Source organism: Buteo buteo, chromosome 15, assembly GCF_964188355.1.
Source record: "Buteo buteo chromosome 15, bButBut1.hap1.1, whole genome shotgun sequence".
NCBI classification, from domain to species: domain Eukaryota; kingdom Metazoa; phylum Chordata; class Aves; order Accipitriformes; family Accipitridae; genus Buteo; species Buteo buteo.
In genome coordinates, this window is record NC_134185.1 from 9,622,979 (window position 1) to 9,639,498 (window position 16,520).

General features: G+C 43.4%; 1 protein-coding gene across 15 annotated transcripts in view; it reads right to left on the reverse strand.

Moving 5' to 3' along the window:
* The window catches only part of UBE3D (ubiquitin protein ligase E3D), a 107,409-nt gene that overhangs the window by 88,269 nt on the left and 2,620 nt on the right, over nt 1-16,520 (reverse strand). For 13 of the 15 annotated variants that reach the window (XR_012653037.1, XR_012653033.1, XR_012653032.1 and 10 more), the window contains exons 1-4: nt 14,279-14,373; nt 13,619-13,821; nt 11,931-12,021; nt 5,561-5,792 (exon numbers count right to left, since the gene is read on the reverse strand). Coding sequence is in view for 8 of the 15 variants with exons in the window: in XM_075046518.1 (XP_074902619.1) it covers nt 5,561-5,792; nt 11,931-12,021; nt 13,619-13,821; nt 14,279-14,340 (588 nt within the window). In the remaining 7 variants the exon portion in view is untranslated. Of the gene's footprint in view, nt 1-5,560; nt 5,793-11,930; nt 12,022-13,618; nt 13,822-14,161; nt 14,374-16,520 lie in introns of those variants that run through there. The other 2 variants (XM_075046516.1, XM_075046511.1) reach the window with 2 other exon arrangements.

Consider the following 16,520-nt stretch of genomic DNA (forward strand, 5'->3'; position numbering starts at 1 on the left):
AGGAGATTCTCATAATATTGAGTGACTGGATGATAAAATGACAAGGTAAATTCGATTTTGATAAGGGCAAAATAATGCACATGAAAAGAAGTATTCCAAAATATATACATAAAATATTATGCTGCAGTGTGACTACCATCACTCAGTAAAATGTTCTAGCCGCTGTGGACAGTTTTATAGGAATACCAGTTCAATGTTCAGCAGAGAGCAGAAAATGTCCACAGAGTATTTTGAATTACTAGGAAACAGCTGAAGAACACAACATAGCACAACATTCCAGAAAGGTGCGGTGGATTCTGTTCTTGAACAATCCCTCTCCCTCAGTTCAAGCCAAAATGGAAAAGGTACTGAGAAAGAATAATTGTGAGAGGTGCAGAACAGTTTCCATATGTGGCAAGAAAACACATGTAATGGGAGAGAGCATGAAAAGACAGAAAATGGGTATCACTGAGATCTATAAAATCACAAATGCTTAGGAAAAGCTGAAGAGGAAAAAACATTTACTCTCATAGCTCATGCTATGGAAATATAACCTGGTTTGTATCAAAGAAAAGGAAGGTATTTGTCACACAATGCATAATATAGTTTGGTACTTACTATAGGAAAGTATTTTTCATATTAAAAGTATACCTAAGTTCAAAAAGTCTTCAGAAATTCAGGGGAAGCAATGTTCATCATGGGCATATTAAAAATAAAAAATGTGGATAACATCATCTAGTTCAAGAAGTCTCTACACTGGCCAAAACATCACTCAATACTTGCCTTACTCTTATGCATCCATTACTGCCCATTGAAAAAGATCTCATTTCTGGATGAACCTATGATCTGCCCTAGTAACGCTCCTGCTAATTCCAGTGTTAATATTTAAATTCAGTATCAGTATAAAGATACAAGTAAGCACAACTCCTACTTTATTCCAAAGTCTAAACTCCGTAACTGGTTCTGTGTGGGCTTATTAACCTGGGTGTAGCACAGCACAGCTCTGGTCTGGAAGCAGTATGTATATAGAACCACAATGATGCTCGTGAGTTAATAAACCCTTCTGGAGCTGGAAATCCTAAGAACATAATGAGAAGACACCTAAATTGGATTTTTACAAGTGGTCTTTGTATAATCACCTTTATAATTATTCACACAGTATACTGTGCATAAAAATACCCATGTGTAATTAAACAACTATGGTTTTATTGGCTTGGTTTGTAAGTCCAAACAAATGACTATCAACTTGAGAAATCATATTGCAGCACATGCCTACAAAAATAATATCTAAATTTAGCATAAATTAAACTAGTTGAGGGGAAAAAACTCCAAATTTATCGTTTTCCATAACCTTTGTAACAGATGGCAACAATTACCATGGATTCTAACTAGAGTGAACACATATGCACTCTTCAGGGAGCATATTTTTTCTTCACCACCACTATCATACTCCTTAGTATACAAATTTTAAAATGTATGATGATGATGTGTCGGACTGATGTCCGGAACAAAAAGTGGTGCTCTGTAGCCTATCACATCACAAAATTATTTTAAAAAAGACAAACAAAAAAACCCATCAGCATGAAGTAAATCCAATGGCCCTAGCTATGTCAGGTACACTTTTCATCTTACACAGATAAGTTTTGATGTATGTCCATTACAGTTGTCTTCAGATGCAGATTTCCAAGCACAATTATCCTAATCAAAAATTGAATAATGCTTTGTTAATTGATTATTCTAATTCAGGTACCTTGAAGGACATGTGGTTAGACCGGTGATGAAAGAGATTATAGACAAGTCAAACAGACACGCTGGGCCAATTTCTTCAGTTACTCTGTGGAAAAGTGTACTTCCTGCTTCAATGATAGAGAAAGGGTAAAAAAGGGAGACAGAGGAGTTGTACACAGTAGTCTGGATCATTAAGTAGGTTGTGCTTGGCCTAACAATCTGCACTAAAATATAGCCAAATGCCAGGTCATATATTCAGGAACAACAAAGCTAGTGAAGATAAAATAAAGGAATACATAGTGGAAGACAGAAAAAAATCAAAAGAATTTAGATGATGGTAGCTAACCAAACCAGAGTTACTAATGAGATGCCGCAAAAGAAAGGGCAAATATGATCTCTGAACGCATGAACAACTGAACAGTTGATACGGATAAACAGAAAAATATAACATCTTCAGAATTATAGTGAGATGATTACTGCAAAAATGGATCTATAAAGTATGTTAAAAATTTGGAAAATGGTTTGGAAAACTGCTACAAAAATAATTTCTAAAAAATAAATACACATTAGAGATAAAAAGAGATACAGAGTTGCAATTCTTAGTATGCTTAATTTAATAAGAAGCCAGCAAAGAGTCAGGATGATTAACCACTGAAACAGCTTACCAAGGAATGTGATAAAGCTTCCATCATTTGAAGTATTAAATCAATACTAGACGTCTTTCTCAAAGCTATACCTCAGACAGAACTGATGGATTTGATGCTGGAAACACCTAATAGAGCTCTCTGATCTGTACCACACAAATAATAAAATGAACAGAAAGGACCACTCTAGCTCCACAAAAACCAGGAAGTGTCCCACGTGGCACCTGAACTTATGATCACAAAGTCCTGCTTGTTCCTCACAAACCAGGAGTTTGTGTCCCCGGGAGAGCCTGACAGCCTCTGTTAAAGCTTCAGAGAGCTGACTATGTTGGAAGTACAGCCCCCTTGTTACAGAGCTCAGAAAAAACATCTGGTTCATATATACGCAGTTATCCCCTTTCCTAATTCCTACCTTGCTACTCCTCTCAAACATACACAGTAAAATGACTTGCTTAAGGTGAAGAGCAAGGATAAGTAGACAGGGCTTTGTGAAAACCATTATTTGGGGTTGGTACAAATATTGCACAGTACAAATATATAATATACAGTCCTTCCTTGAAAGCTACAACTTGAATGTTTTTTTTCTGACTACAGTTACAGGTGCTAGCTGAGAACTGTGCAGTACAGGACCTAAAAAACACCAGTAATTCATTGTATCATGCTTCAACAGAAAAAGTGATAGTTTTAGCTAGACTAATTAAATCAATATATCTATTTGACAACTTGCAGCTGCTGGCAATCTGCAGATGGATGTGGATCACCAGCCTAGTATTTTCTGTTTCTGTTCCTAAGGATCCCTGATATGGTGTCAGGGAAAATATTTTCCCCAAGAGATACTATTAGGATGCTGCAAGACCATGTGACATTTAAAAACACCGGAAGACTAATAGATGTGCAAAATATGTTTGCAATGGACGGATGCTGTCGTGGTCCCACTGGAGGCTAGGAAAGATTGTTTAAGCATCTCTGGTACATTCCTGCTACTATTTTCGTCATAGGAAAACACTTTCCAAAGAACTACAATGCAATTAAAAAAGAACTTTCATACTGGGGCAGACTGCAACAATATTCTCTGAAACGAGAACATTTATGCCAATAGCAATCTATCTTGCCTGTAACTTTCTATTACTCATGGAAGAATTTCTGTTTCAGTATGAGGGTTTTTTCCTTATTAGTCCAGTTTCTGATTGATCTTACAGTTTTGCTCATTTGCTTGGCAACCGAGTGATGCTGGAAATAAGCAAACACAGAAATGAGACTTCATTGCAAGTATGAAAGACGTAGAAAGAGGGATTTGACAGAAACAAGGAGAGAATTCTCAACTTCAGTACAAGTTTAAGGAAGCAAACATGAAAATTCATCATACTAAACTACTATTGTATGCCTCTGACAGAAAACAGCCTCCTCCCTCATTCAAAAGTTCTGCTGTTATCCTGGTTTGACCCACATCTCAGTAACATCTTTGTCCCACATCCTTTTATTGTGTTTCTGCCTCAAAACCAACCTTTTTCCGGCAAACATTCTGTTTGATTGAAAAAGTGTGTTGGGCACACTGCTCCCCTGTCTTTGGGCTGCAATGTGAACTCCATGCATCCTGCATCTTCCCATCTTTGTTCTCATTGTTCTCTTTTGAGACTACTGAAATGTGAGATAATTCATTTCGGGGACTTCTGACAGAAAGCATTGTCCTCTTGGAAATCTAGAATCTTCTGCTCAGCCTCCTTCTTAAGGATACTTAGAAGAAATAACTCCAATTGCCACAGAGTTAATCCAAATTAATCTGCTTCTCCCATGCTGATATCCTTTCAGGGTACCACTTCTAATTTTCCCCTCCCCATATTCTGCTTTTCAAAGAACAATGGAACAAGTAACCAAAGGGACCACAGCTGCAAGACGTGCAGATATCAACCATAGGACAGAACTGCTCCCCAAGCAGATGGCTCACTTGGATGCACTGCACCAGCAACCATTTAACTGCGAGAATCCCGGTGATTTAACCGGGGATAATACAAATCCCTAATGATGATAAGCAGCAGCAGACAAGAATCAAGTCTCTGGAGTTACTTCTCAACAGATTAGAAGTTTCATGTTGGGAATCTGTACATAGCAGGTCATCAGCTGTTAAAGACACAAGTTGCCAAGGCAGCAATGGTTCCCATAATTGTAGAAGGATTTCAGTAATTAGGTTTAATGCATGGTATTGGAAGAAAAGATGGTATCTGCAGGCCAAACCTTTGTCAGCACAAAAACAGACAAGCAGTAGACTAACAGAAAAAGCTTTATGGAAATGTAGGCTTTGGTGAACTAAGTTCCTGGTTGTTCTTCTCATAGAATAAAAGATTATTGCTTGAACTTTTATGTACATGCTAGATTTCCAAGATGAATAAAGCACTGAATCTTCTTTCTTCATGGGTTTTACCCGACCATTAAAATATCAGTGTCCCTACAAATGTTTTTTTTCATGGCAACAACAAATTTGGATGTTTCTAAGCCAAATGATAGCCTTCTTCCTAGAGACCCAGCTGATGGATATATGCCCTCCTGGAAGACCTCAGAAACATCAATGTGAAGAGTTTTCACTTGGGGTGGCAAGTCCCTTTCACTAGACAGAGCAGTCAAACAAACTCAATGTCCTTACTATATTCTAAGAGTGTAAGACAGCCACATCTGAACCCAAAACACATGCCAATTTTTCCAAGTCTTTCTAAAGCTAAAAGAAAAAAAAATAAAAAAAAAATCACACCTTCCTTTGATCATATTCATCGTTATGCATCTGGTCACAGTTTGAGAAGAAAAAGCATTGTTATTCCAGTTTCCTCCTCACTCTTCGCTCCACTACCCTTTGACAAACACCTAACCCATTACAGTCATTATCTTACTGAATATCGATGTCCTTCACTCAGGATATTTGGGGGGGGAAATATTTGGGTTTAGAACCACATAATTAAATAGTTTCTAATTCAATTTATAGGAAGAAGTTCTTGCATATCTAGGTCAATATCAAAGACATGGTGCATGCTTTAGAAAATGTAAATCATAGCTTAGAGTATTTTCTGGCTTCTGTGCAACTGAATATCAACAACTCCCTATGACCTTCAAAACAGCTCTGTAATGCATACAAGTTAAATAAACCGGTGACAAAAAAGTGTTTTACAACAAAAAAAGTCCAAATACATTCACTTAAGAATAATTCAAACAAAATACTTTACCAAGTTGGAGCCATTCTGAGAAGTATGGTGACCAGTCTCTGAGGAGCACATGGGAGATTCAGGTACATGTGATTCATTTCCTGAATTCAACAGAAAAAAAGTGTCTCCAAGAAAACAGTCACCATGTTGAGGATGCAAAGTGCTTCTGGCAAAGGGGTTAGGGTGACAACACCACTCTTCGACTAAAGCACTCCAGTTTTCACTTGGTAGAGGAAGAACTCTGAGAAATTTCCTAAGAGGGTAGAAGAAAAAAATATTTCAATATATTATATTCTTTTCTAAGACACTGAAAGAGAGCTTATACTCCTTACAAAAAGCGGGGGGAAGTATGGCATTTTCTCAAAAGTACGTGCTTGACTTTCTCAAAGAAAGGCACTTTCTTTGGATGAATTCTGAGAAAGCAATAGCTGAGTGTTTCCTGCCAAGTTTGTGATGAAGCATTTCCCAAGGGTGAATCTCCAATAATTACAAGGCAGAACTTGGCATAATCCTCTCTTGCAATGAATCACATGGCAAAAATAAAACAGTTCTATCCAGTCATGAAAAACGTAACAATGGGCATTTTGCAATTATATTTATTATTACTTCTTGTAAAGTTCCCTTGAACCAAATGTTGATATAAAACCCACAGAAACAGACTGCTGCCACAACAAGGGAGAGCATGTCCTTTGAGCCCCTCAAAGTCAGATACAAGGCTTTGAAAAAGTTAAATCCTGACAAAAATACCACAGTATCTCTTCATGTAAAAAAAAAAAAAAAAAGGATAATGCAATCTTAATTTAGGTTCAGATTTAAGTTTCAGAAGTCACATACAAAAAAACCCGCAAATCCCTTTCTCCTGGGCAGCTGTATGGACCAAGGAGGCTGCTCTAGGCAATACCAGACTCTGCTTTCATTGTCAGTGTTGGTTTTAACTTCCTTTCTTTGGTTACACACAGTGCCAGAGGATTTTATAAGCCAAGGTTTGGAATCACTGCTTTAAGTTGTAAGATATACTCTTAAAGCTAGAATATATACATGTAGCTGTAGAAATACCAGTTTGGTCATTGTGGGTGAGTGGTCAATACTTTCCTGCCTATAGTTCCTATAGCCATTCTGTGGTGCTACCACACGTGGTTTTATCAAAAATGTAGAAGTATTGGTAGATACTGTCCACATATTTACACTTTCTTTAATCTGTGTTTTCTAGAAAACTATTGCACTGGCAAGAAATTCAGCCCCTTTACCAAAACAGCAGGCAATGGCTTTAACAGTGTGTACCTCTGCAAGAGTTTTCTAGATGTACTGTTTGTCACAGAGCCACGCTTTCTGCTCATTGCCTAGTTCCCTTGAATGCTTTCCTTTCATTCCCTTATTTCTTTGCTGTTGCCTGAAACCTTTACATAGAGTTTCTTGATTCTACTCCTTACTTGCAAATACAACTTTGATTATGGTGCTACTTTGCAAATAAACACACAGCTGCTAAGCCAACAGTTAGACACCCTGCCTTTCTTGCAATTCACCGACTATTCTTTTCTGAAGATGCCAGTTCTTCCCATTGTAGTTTCTTGTGCCTTTTGAACTGTTGGGTGGGTGAAAGCAAAATCTTTTATAAAAACTTCCTTCTGTCTAGATCGACAATACATTTTAAACTGTGCTTGCCCCACCTGCAGATGAAAGTTGGAATAACTCGTCCTCTGACCCAGCTTTACCATAACTAAGAATACCACTCCCCACTACCCATCACTATCTTCACTCTCTGTGGTCTTAAATATTGCCCAAGATACAATCACAGTTCTGCCGTGGGGGGACTTTAATTCTGGTGTTGGCCTAATGACTGATTATTCATCAGCCTTGTACAATTAGTTCCAATGCCTGGACTCACACTGAAAAAAAGAAGTCTTCATTTCAATGTATTGCTCTTTACAGCAACAAAAAGCTGGTATTGCTCAGCAATGCTTTTTCAAGCGTTACATACAGGTGGAAAAAAAAGACAGAGATTACCCTTAACTGCAGATTAATGCTGTCCAGTTTCACTACATTACCCTTTCTTTACACTCACAGTCTGGAGCAAAAGCAGTTGCTCAACCGGTAGGAATTTCCTAAACAGACTCCTCCTAACTTTGAGCTATACAGAAAATATAGCATTTCCACTATATTTTAGGCTTTTGCCATTCATAGGTGGTAAGCCATATTCTGGATCACTAGAACTGGAAAAATGTAACACTAATAAAAATGTAGCTTTCCAGAAAAACAAACAAACAAAAAAGAAACTTGAAGGGGTACTGACTAACTTGAGGCTGCTAAATACAGTGATAAAACCTAGCTAACAGGGGGACTTATCTCCCCAAACTTACTCCTAATAACAGCTGAGTTTCTACTCTTCAGATAGACACCTAGGCTGCCTTCACAGTCACAGAGCAACAAACGACTATTAGGCTGGGACCTTTAAGAGAAACTTTCTCCTTCTGGAGAAAGTTCTCTGTCTCCAAACAGAGGAAGCCTACGTAATTAACTATTTTAAAAAGACAGAAGTTAGGCACTAGTCTAAAAGAGTCCTGCCATAAGGATGTAATTCTTAGGTGAGCTTCCATGCTAAGGTATTTGACCATAGAGATCCTTATAAGACTGGACTAAGAAATATAATCTCCGACATCATTATTAACTAATATCCAAGAACAAGGTAATATCCTAGGTATTAAAAGTTCTGAAAATTAGAAGTAAAATGGACGTTGGACTTTTAAACGTATAACCCTTCTGTTCATCAGAGAAAAAGAGAAGGAAAAAAGATCCAACTGAATTTCTTTAACAGCAAACTTCCTTATTTACTTACTAAAAAAATTCTGGACAGCCCAGCTTGACAGTTATTTGTCATGCTTAAAGCTATTTATGTAGGAAATGTGTAATTAGAAGATTTCCCCTGCCATTGGTTTTTCAATAAAATACTTTTGCAGTACAAGTTCTTAATGTTTGGACTAAGGAAAAGGTTTATTGTTTAATAGTCAATTTATGAAATTTATTTTTCATGACATTCAGCCTTGTATTGGGTTTGCATGGCAAGGTTATAGTAGCGGGGGGGGGGGGGGGGGGGAGCGGGGTTGGGCTACAGGGGTGGTTTCTGTGAGAAGCTGCTAGAAGCTTCCCCCACGTCCAACAGAGCCAACGCCAGCCGGCTCCAGGACAGACCCGTCACTGGCCAAGGCCGAGCCCATCAGTGACGGTGGTAGCGCCTCTAGGAGAACACATTTAAGAAGGGGAAAAAGCTGCTGCTGAAGAGAAACTACAGCCGGAGAGAGGATGTGAGAGCACCAGCCCTGCAGACCCCCAGGGCAGTGCAGAAGGAGGGGATGAGATGCTCCAGGCGCCGGAGCTGAGATTCCCCTGAAGCCTGTGGTGATGAAGACCATGGTGAGGCAGGCTGTCCCCCTGCAGCCCAGGGAGGTCCATGGGGGAGCAGATCTCCACCTGCAGCCTGGGGAGAGAGGACCCCACGTCGGAGCAGGGGGATGCCCGAAGGAGGCTGTGACCCCGTGGGAACCCCGTGCTGGAGCAGGCTCCTGGCAGGACCTGTGGCCCCGTGGAGAGAGGAGCCCACGGTGGAGCAGGTTTTCTGGCAGGACTTGTGACCCCGCGGGGGACCCACGCTGGAGCAGTCTGTACCTGAAGGACTGCAGCCTGGGGAAGGGACCCACGCTGGAGAAGTTCGTGGAGGATTGTCTCTCTCCATGGGGGGAGGGACCCCACATTGGAGCAGGGGAAGACTGAGGAGTCCTCCCCCTGAGGAGGGAGAAGTGGTAGAGACAAGGTGTGATGAACTGACCACAACCCCCATTCCCTGTCCCCCTGCGCCACTCGGGGGGAGGAGGTAGCGAAAATCGGGAGTAAACTTAAGCCCAGGAAGAAGGGAGGGGTGGGGGGAAGGTATTTTAAGATTTGGTTTTATTTCTCGTTACCCTACTCTGATTTGATTGGTAATAAATTCAACCATTTCCCCAAGTCAGGTCTGTTTTGCCCGTGACGGTAATTGGCTGAGTGATCTCTCCCTGCCCTTATCTCGACCCACGAGCCTTTTGTTATATTTTCTCTCTCCTCTCCAGCTGAGGAGGGGGAGTGATAAAGTGGCTTGGGTGGGCACCAGGTGTCCAGCCAGGGTCAACCCACTACAAACCTTTAAGAGCTTCTTCATGACAGGAATAAAGCATGAAAGAATTATTTTATATATAAGCTACACTTAGCCTAACTGGAAGGAGAGAAAGAAAAAAGAAAGTATCCCAAATCCTTTGCAGCTCTTAAATAATGGAAGAAAAAAAAAAATCTAATCACTTCCTCTAATGCGGGTAATGTGAGGGTAATGGAGAAGAATCAGAGAGTATAACCCTAACCTCTGAAGAGCTACCAGAGTCATGGAAGGAAACAGATTAAGACAGGGCATTTCAGAAAATGTAGAGTCCATTTTCTTGCATGAAGGAAGGGATCACTGACATTTAAACCATTCCTAACATACTTCTCTGATCTAGTCTTTAAAATGATGGCTTCCTGTGCAGTCTCTAACAGTAAAAAATAAGCTTTAGAATCGGTTTGGATTTGTTTTTTTCATTTTAACCTAAACTCCTCTTGCTTCAACTGAAGACTGCTGCCACCTTCTTTGCAGCAACTTCTCACATATTAGAAAAGTCTTATGTCTTCCCCACAGCCTTATCTAAACTAAATCCCTTTTATTTCAATTTCTTCTCAAAGGTATCATTTTCTAGATCTCAGTTTTTTCTTATTACAGACCCTTTCCTAGTAATTCACCCTTTAATAATTTCCCTCTCCACAGTTCTGTAAGTTGCCTTCGATCCCACTGCCTGTGCTGCCACTGTCATACAGACTCTCCCTGGAGAAATCAACACACAAATTCTGTAGCTAAAAGTACTGACTACGCTACTGTCTTCCTTTTGGAAGTGCTGGAACAGAAGGTGTGGATAAACTGGCAGTTCCACTCTACTACCCTTGTCTTAATCAATGTTTTTTTAGTGATAACATTCAAGGGGCTCAGAGGTTCCCTGCAAGAAGAAATGCCAAGCAAAGAGCCAAGAACACGCCTTCTTTTTCCTTTCTCAAAAATTCTGACTGCGTCACATTATAGGATGCAGAACCAAAAGATGTAAACTCTATGCATATGAATTTGATGTGCTGAAATTCAGGAAAGCACCCTTTCAGAGACAAAAATATATAAAAGTGCAATATCTTTTGAAAGCAGATGTTACTGACTAGAAATTAGAAGTTTCACTACTCTATAAATGTATCAAAATGAGAGCTATTACTAGACTTTCTGATGAGACGTTTCAGAAGAGAAAGCCAGGAAATCCTCATTCAGCTACATTCAAGCCAGCCATAAATCCATATGTATGACAAGAAAGTAACTGGAGTTTACAGAATATACCACATTTGTATCACCATTTTGAGTATTAGGAGTGACAGATCGTAAAATGCTGCAAGTGCATCTCTAACAATTCTTATATATCCAGCTGAACCTGTCAAAGTTGTTCATCAGAAGAGCCAGAAAATGCAGCAGCTTTTTATTAAAATTCTTATTCACTCTGCAGACTTTGTAAGGAACAGAGATAAGGCCAAGTCACACAGCTAAGAAACAGCTCCTCTGTTTCCCAAATTCAGCATCCCTGAACTATGTGGAGGTTGGCTTTGCTTAATAGGTAGAAGGGAGCTGTGGTCAACATCCCCATTCTGAGCAGCCACTTTGCAACTACAGCACGATGACTGAAGGGAATTTAAAGAGACTGAGCAGAACTGAAGAGGATCCCTGAAGTGCAGAGGAAGAAAGAAGTGTAGGCTCAAATTTTCAGTTTTATTCCCTTCAACACAGCAAAGATGTCAGCTACTAATAGACTGAGTATTTTTTAAATCAGTGAAAACTATGAACATTTGCAATATTTCCAGGCCAAAATGTTACAGCTTTTTGTTTGTACAGCAAAACCAGAAGCTATTCTGATGAGTGCAAAGAGATTCTGTATGAACAAAAAGCATAGATCTCAAAGCAGAAATTTTACACATAGGGAAGTCCAGCTACAAAAGAAAATGTCTCACTCAAGGCATAGCAGACAGGCAGGAAAAGAATCAAGATTTCCCAGTTTCCCAGGCAATGCACCAAACTCCCTTTGTAAGGTATTTCTACTTTACAGCCAGAATGAAATCAAGAAGTAAATGAATAAACGGTGAAAAACTGTTTCAGGTAATTTTGCTTTTAGTCATCCGCAGTGCTTCAAAAGTGTTCTCATCTATCAATTTCAAAATAAATACCTTTTAGCTGTCTCTCTAAGTACACAAAATAACATGAATAAGAATCACTATGGCATTTATTGATATAAATACAAGACACTGCAGTACTCACCGGTCTTTTACTATGATGTCACCACAGGATTGACAGTAAAACACATAATTCTTCTGGGGTTTCAGGCTTTCCCTCAAACTAAAAACCAAGTCTATAGATAGAAGACAACATATTGATCTTCAGAACTGTCATTGATCTTCAGAACTATCAGTCACTTGTACAGAAATATCCTGCCAAACACCTCAAACCAAAAAAAGGTAAGAATCTAACAAACTAGTTTTAAATTTTCAGGCAGGTAAGACACCAGGCACTGTGGTTCCATTCGAGGAATAGATAGTGAGCAATACCCTCTGCAGGCCGGCAAAGCAAAAATGGTCTCACAAAAGCCAGCTCAGACAACTTTTCCAAATTAAAAAAGGAGCTATAAAAGCCTCCAGGTATTACCAAATAACATTACGTAGAAGAAAAGTAAAACTGTAAGCTTAGCTCTATGTATGAATATGTTCTGCATTGCCCATTTTCTCAAACTTAAGAATCAAAGTATATTCTCAGCATCGGCATTCAGTATTTAAGATTTAGGTTGCAACCACAAATGAAAAGTACTTTAAAAGGTTCCAGAATTTCATATAAGAGACAACTAGTTTTGCATACTAACATAAAACATTTAAGGCTAACTAAAGTTAATATATACGTCGATTACCATCTGGTTCACATATTCGTTTTTCAAAGGTACGACTTTCAAAAGTAAATTTTAAAACTTCACCTTTGATCTTTTGAAGCGTGCCTCACTAATAAGACACACTAAATAATTTTTGTATAATTGAATTGTCAGAGCACATGCATAATTACGGATTAACGTACAGAAGCAACCTCAGCGTACCATAAAATCCACAGAGTATTACAGTGTGTTTCTGGTGCTGAGACCATTATTGTATATCACATAGTTTATCGGTCATTTCTACTTTAAAACCACACAATGACAATTTTGTGTTATTTAATATATCTTTCTGTGTCACATCCTATTAAATGAGTCTAAACACATTGAGCTTGGGTGCTAGAATGAAAGAAGGCACCAGCTATACCACCAAGCTTCCTATTTATGCAGTCACATCCTAGACCTGAATTAGCATCACGGAAATAAAGCAGATAACTTTGCAGATGTTACCTGCAACATTAACCTCTGCAAACTGAGGCTGTGAGAACAAGCCCTAACAGAGAATCACAATCCTTTTATGATTTAAGTGGTCCGTTTCAGCCTTAGCGTGACAGCCCGGGTGAGTCGTATTACTGCATTTTCAGCTACCAAACACGAAACAGGAGGGAAACCAAACAGTTCTGAAGTAACACGGGAAAGCACGGGGTAGGAACCGAGAGCAGTTCTCAAACTCCCGCACTGGCTCAGCAACCGTGTTTCCCTTTCATTACCCCACTTTTCGCGCTTTAAAGCTGACAGTTTCATTAAATGTTATCATTTCCTGTTCAAATCTTCGATTCAGAGCTAAAGCGACCCCATTAGCGACAGCACACGTACAACGCAAACCACGACAACTCCAGTTCCTTTGGGGTTTTTTTCGTGCGTGTGCTGCCGAATCGACGCTTTAAATCCTGTCTGCAGGCCACTTAACCCAGTAAGGTCTGAGGCCACCCTAAGCGAAGCTCCCTTTATTTTTTTTTAAGCAACGGGCCAACCCCCCCCCTCCCGCCTCCCGCCCAGCGCTGAGGCGGCGGCGGCCCCGCCCCCCCCTTACCGGCGCTCGGCGGCGGGCGGCGCAGGCGCATGCGCAGGTGCAGGCCGTCGCCGGGGAGGCGGCGCAGGCCGCGGCAGGAGGACGGGGCCAGGCTGACCCCTGCCGGCAGGGCCGCCGCCCGGCAGCCGCCGCCGCCTCCTCTCGTTTCCACACGGTCGGCGGCCACACACACGTCCAGCGGCGAGCTCGGCGCGTCCGCCTCGCTGGGGAGGCAAAGGGAGAACGGGTTTACCTCAGAACGGAGGTGTTTGCGACCAGCTGGCTGAAAACGGGCGGGAAGGGGCTCGGCAACGAGGCACCGGAGCCCGGCTGGCGGCTCGGGCAACGCAAAAGCCCGGCCTCGGGTGGTGGGGAGACGCTCCCCCGCGGCCCGAGTCGCGTCCCGGGACCCACGCGGTTAAACCGGGGTCCTCCGCGGGGGTGAGGAGCGATCGAGAGAAATAAACTACGGTTCTCAGGAAGCATTTATTTGCACAGTAACTCAAGCTATTCCGAGTCGCACAAGAGGGAAGGCGGGGGGGGGGGGATCGCCGGGACACAAACCCGTCCCGTCCTGTCCCCGCTGTTTAAGGCTAAGGACGCGGAAAGCCAGACCCGCCGCCCCAGCGCCGCGCCCTGCGCCTCCCGAGCGGCGGAAGGCAAGCAGCGCCCCCGCACTACCGGATAACCAGCAAGGCGCTCTGCGTCCCCCGCCTGATCTCCAGCAGGAACCCTCCCGCCATGCCGGCAGCGGAACAGCTCCGGCGGCCCGCGCAGGAAGCGGCGCGGCTCTTCCGGCCGGCCGGCGCAGGCGCAGTGCGGTGCGGCCGCCCGCCACAGCGCCGCCTACAGCTCGGCGCCGGCGATGCCCCCCGCTGGCAGCGGCGGGAAAGCGCCCGCGGGGCGGCTGCCGCCCGCCCCCGCTCGGCCCGCGGTCGGCTGTGGGGTCGGGTCTGGGTGCCCAGGGCTGGGTCGCGAAGCCCCGAAGTCGAGGCCTGCACGATCTGCCCGGGCAGCCGCTCCAGGGCTCGGCCGGTTTCACGGGGTTTTCTTAGGCCCAGCCTGATGCTCTCGCGCGTCAACACCTGCCTGTCACCTACTGTCCTCCTGCCACACGGCCGCTGTGAGGAGCCTGGGCCCATCTTCTCAGGCACCTCCCCAAAGGCACCGGGGGCTCTGGTTGGGTGTCCCCCCTGAAGCCATCTCTCCTCACAGGTCTCCAGCCCCAACCGTCCTGGGTGGCATCCAACAAACTTGGTCCTGTTTACCGACACCTTCCCTGCAAGAGGCAGGGGGGCAAGACTGGGCATCGTCTCCTAGATGTAGTCAGTCTATCAAGTGCCAACTGACGGTGGATAACAGGTCTCCTTGACCTAAGGGCTCTGCTCCAGGATGCTGTTGGCCCTCGTTGCTGCTAGGGCCAGCTCAGCTCGCTGCCCACCAGGGCCCCAGGGCTTCCCCATGGAGCTGCTTCCCAGCCGGGCACTCCCGGTCTCTGCTTCCAGCCTGACCCATCACGGGAAACCCTTCATTTCCTTACACCTGACCACAATCTCTAGCTGCCCCTCCTTCTGCGCAGTATGGGCTCTCACTTCCACAGGGTCTCTGGAAAGACCCTGTGAAACTCTTTTTCATTTTCCCTGGTACTGCACAGTCTGCTGGACTCCTCCTCAAGATCCTTAGACTGGCAACTACTCCTCACCACTGCACGTATCTGCCACGCATCTATCTCCAGCGTGCCCTTATCCATGGGCCACAATGCCTTCAGAGATATACCTGTTCCAGCGTGGCCTTACGCACAGCTACAACCCCTTCAGAAGTAAACCTACTCCAACATGGCCTTAGCCATGGCTGCCGTCCCTCCAGCGGTGTACCTGCCCTGTCATGGGCTTATCTGTGGCCACGCGCTTTGAGGTGCTCCAGCATGACCTCATGCACAGCCACGGATGCTTCAAGGTGCACCTGCTGCAGTGTGGACTTATCCACAGCCACAGATGCTTTGGCGTGTACCTCCTCCAGCATGGACTTCTCCTTGGGCTACAATGCATTCAGAGGTATACCTGCTATGGCACAGACATAACCACGGCCAGAGAGGCTTCCAGATATATGTGCTCTGGCGTGGACTTATCAACAATCACAGACGCTCTGGGGTGTCCTGCTCCTGCGTGGACCCATCCAAAGGTCACAGTCCCTTTGACTCGAGTTCACACTGCAGTTCCAGCCTGTCCACTACAGCAGCACAGAAGCAGCAGTGACGCCCTGGCCATCTGCCAGCCCAGGCACATCGCCATTGCTGTTATCAAAATGTTCCCAGGCACAGCACAGTGAGATACTACACAGATAAGCACTACAGCAGTACAGCAAGCAGCGAAAGCAAAAAGCAGCCTCTAATGAGCACTGGACTCTAATATACAGTGAGGCACACAAGCCCCATGCAAGCACAGGAGCCTGCCAATTACGAGCTAAACAGAAATAACAGCTATAAATTTGATCTAGCACATTCCAATCAAACCTGTCGTTATCTCAAACCCTTCAAGCCTCACGTTGGGCGCTGGTGCGTTGGCCAGGAAACATAAGTCTGCCCAAATTCCTCCCAATCCACATTCACCCAGCTCTGGAATGCTGTCACACTGCACTCATACCAAACGGACCCTTGGCACAGGCATCTGCTGCTCTGAGATGAGGCTTCCTACTGCCTCTCACCAAGTCTTTTTATCAAGAGACTGTAAGCCCACCTTGACATTCCCTGTGTGACTGTCCCTTAGCTCATGAGCACAGTTACCACTGCACGCTTCATCCAGCATGCCACCCTCATGGTATATAAGAGGCTGCTGATGGTCTGTATTCGAGGACACCAAGGAAAGAAGCTTCTGCTTTGGGAAAAAAGTCTTTTGCTATGTCAAGTATTTACTTTCTATGAAAG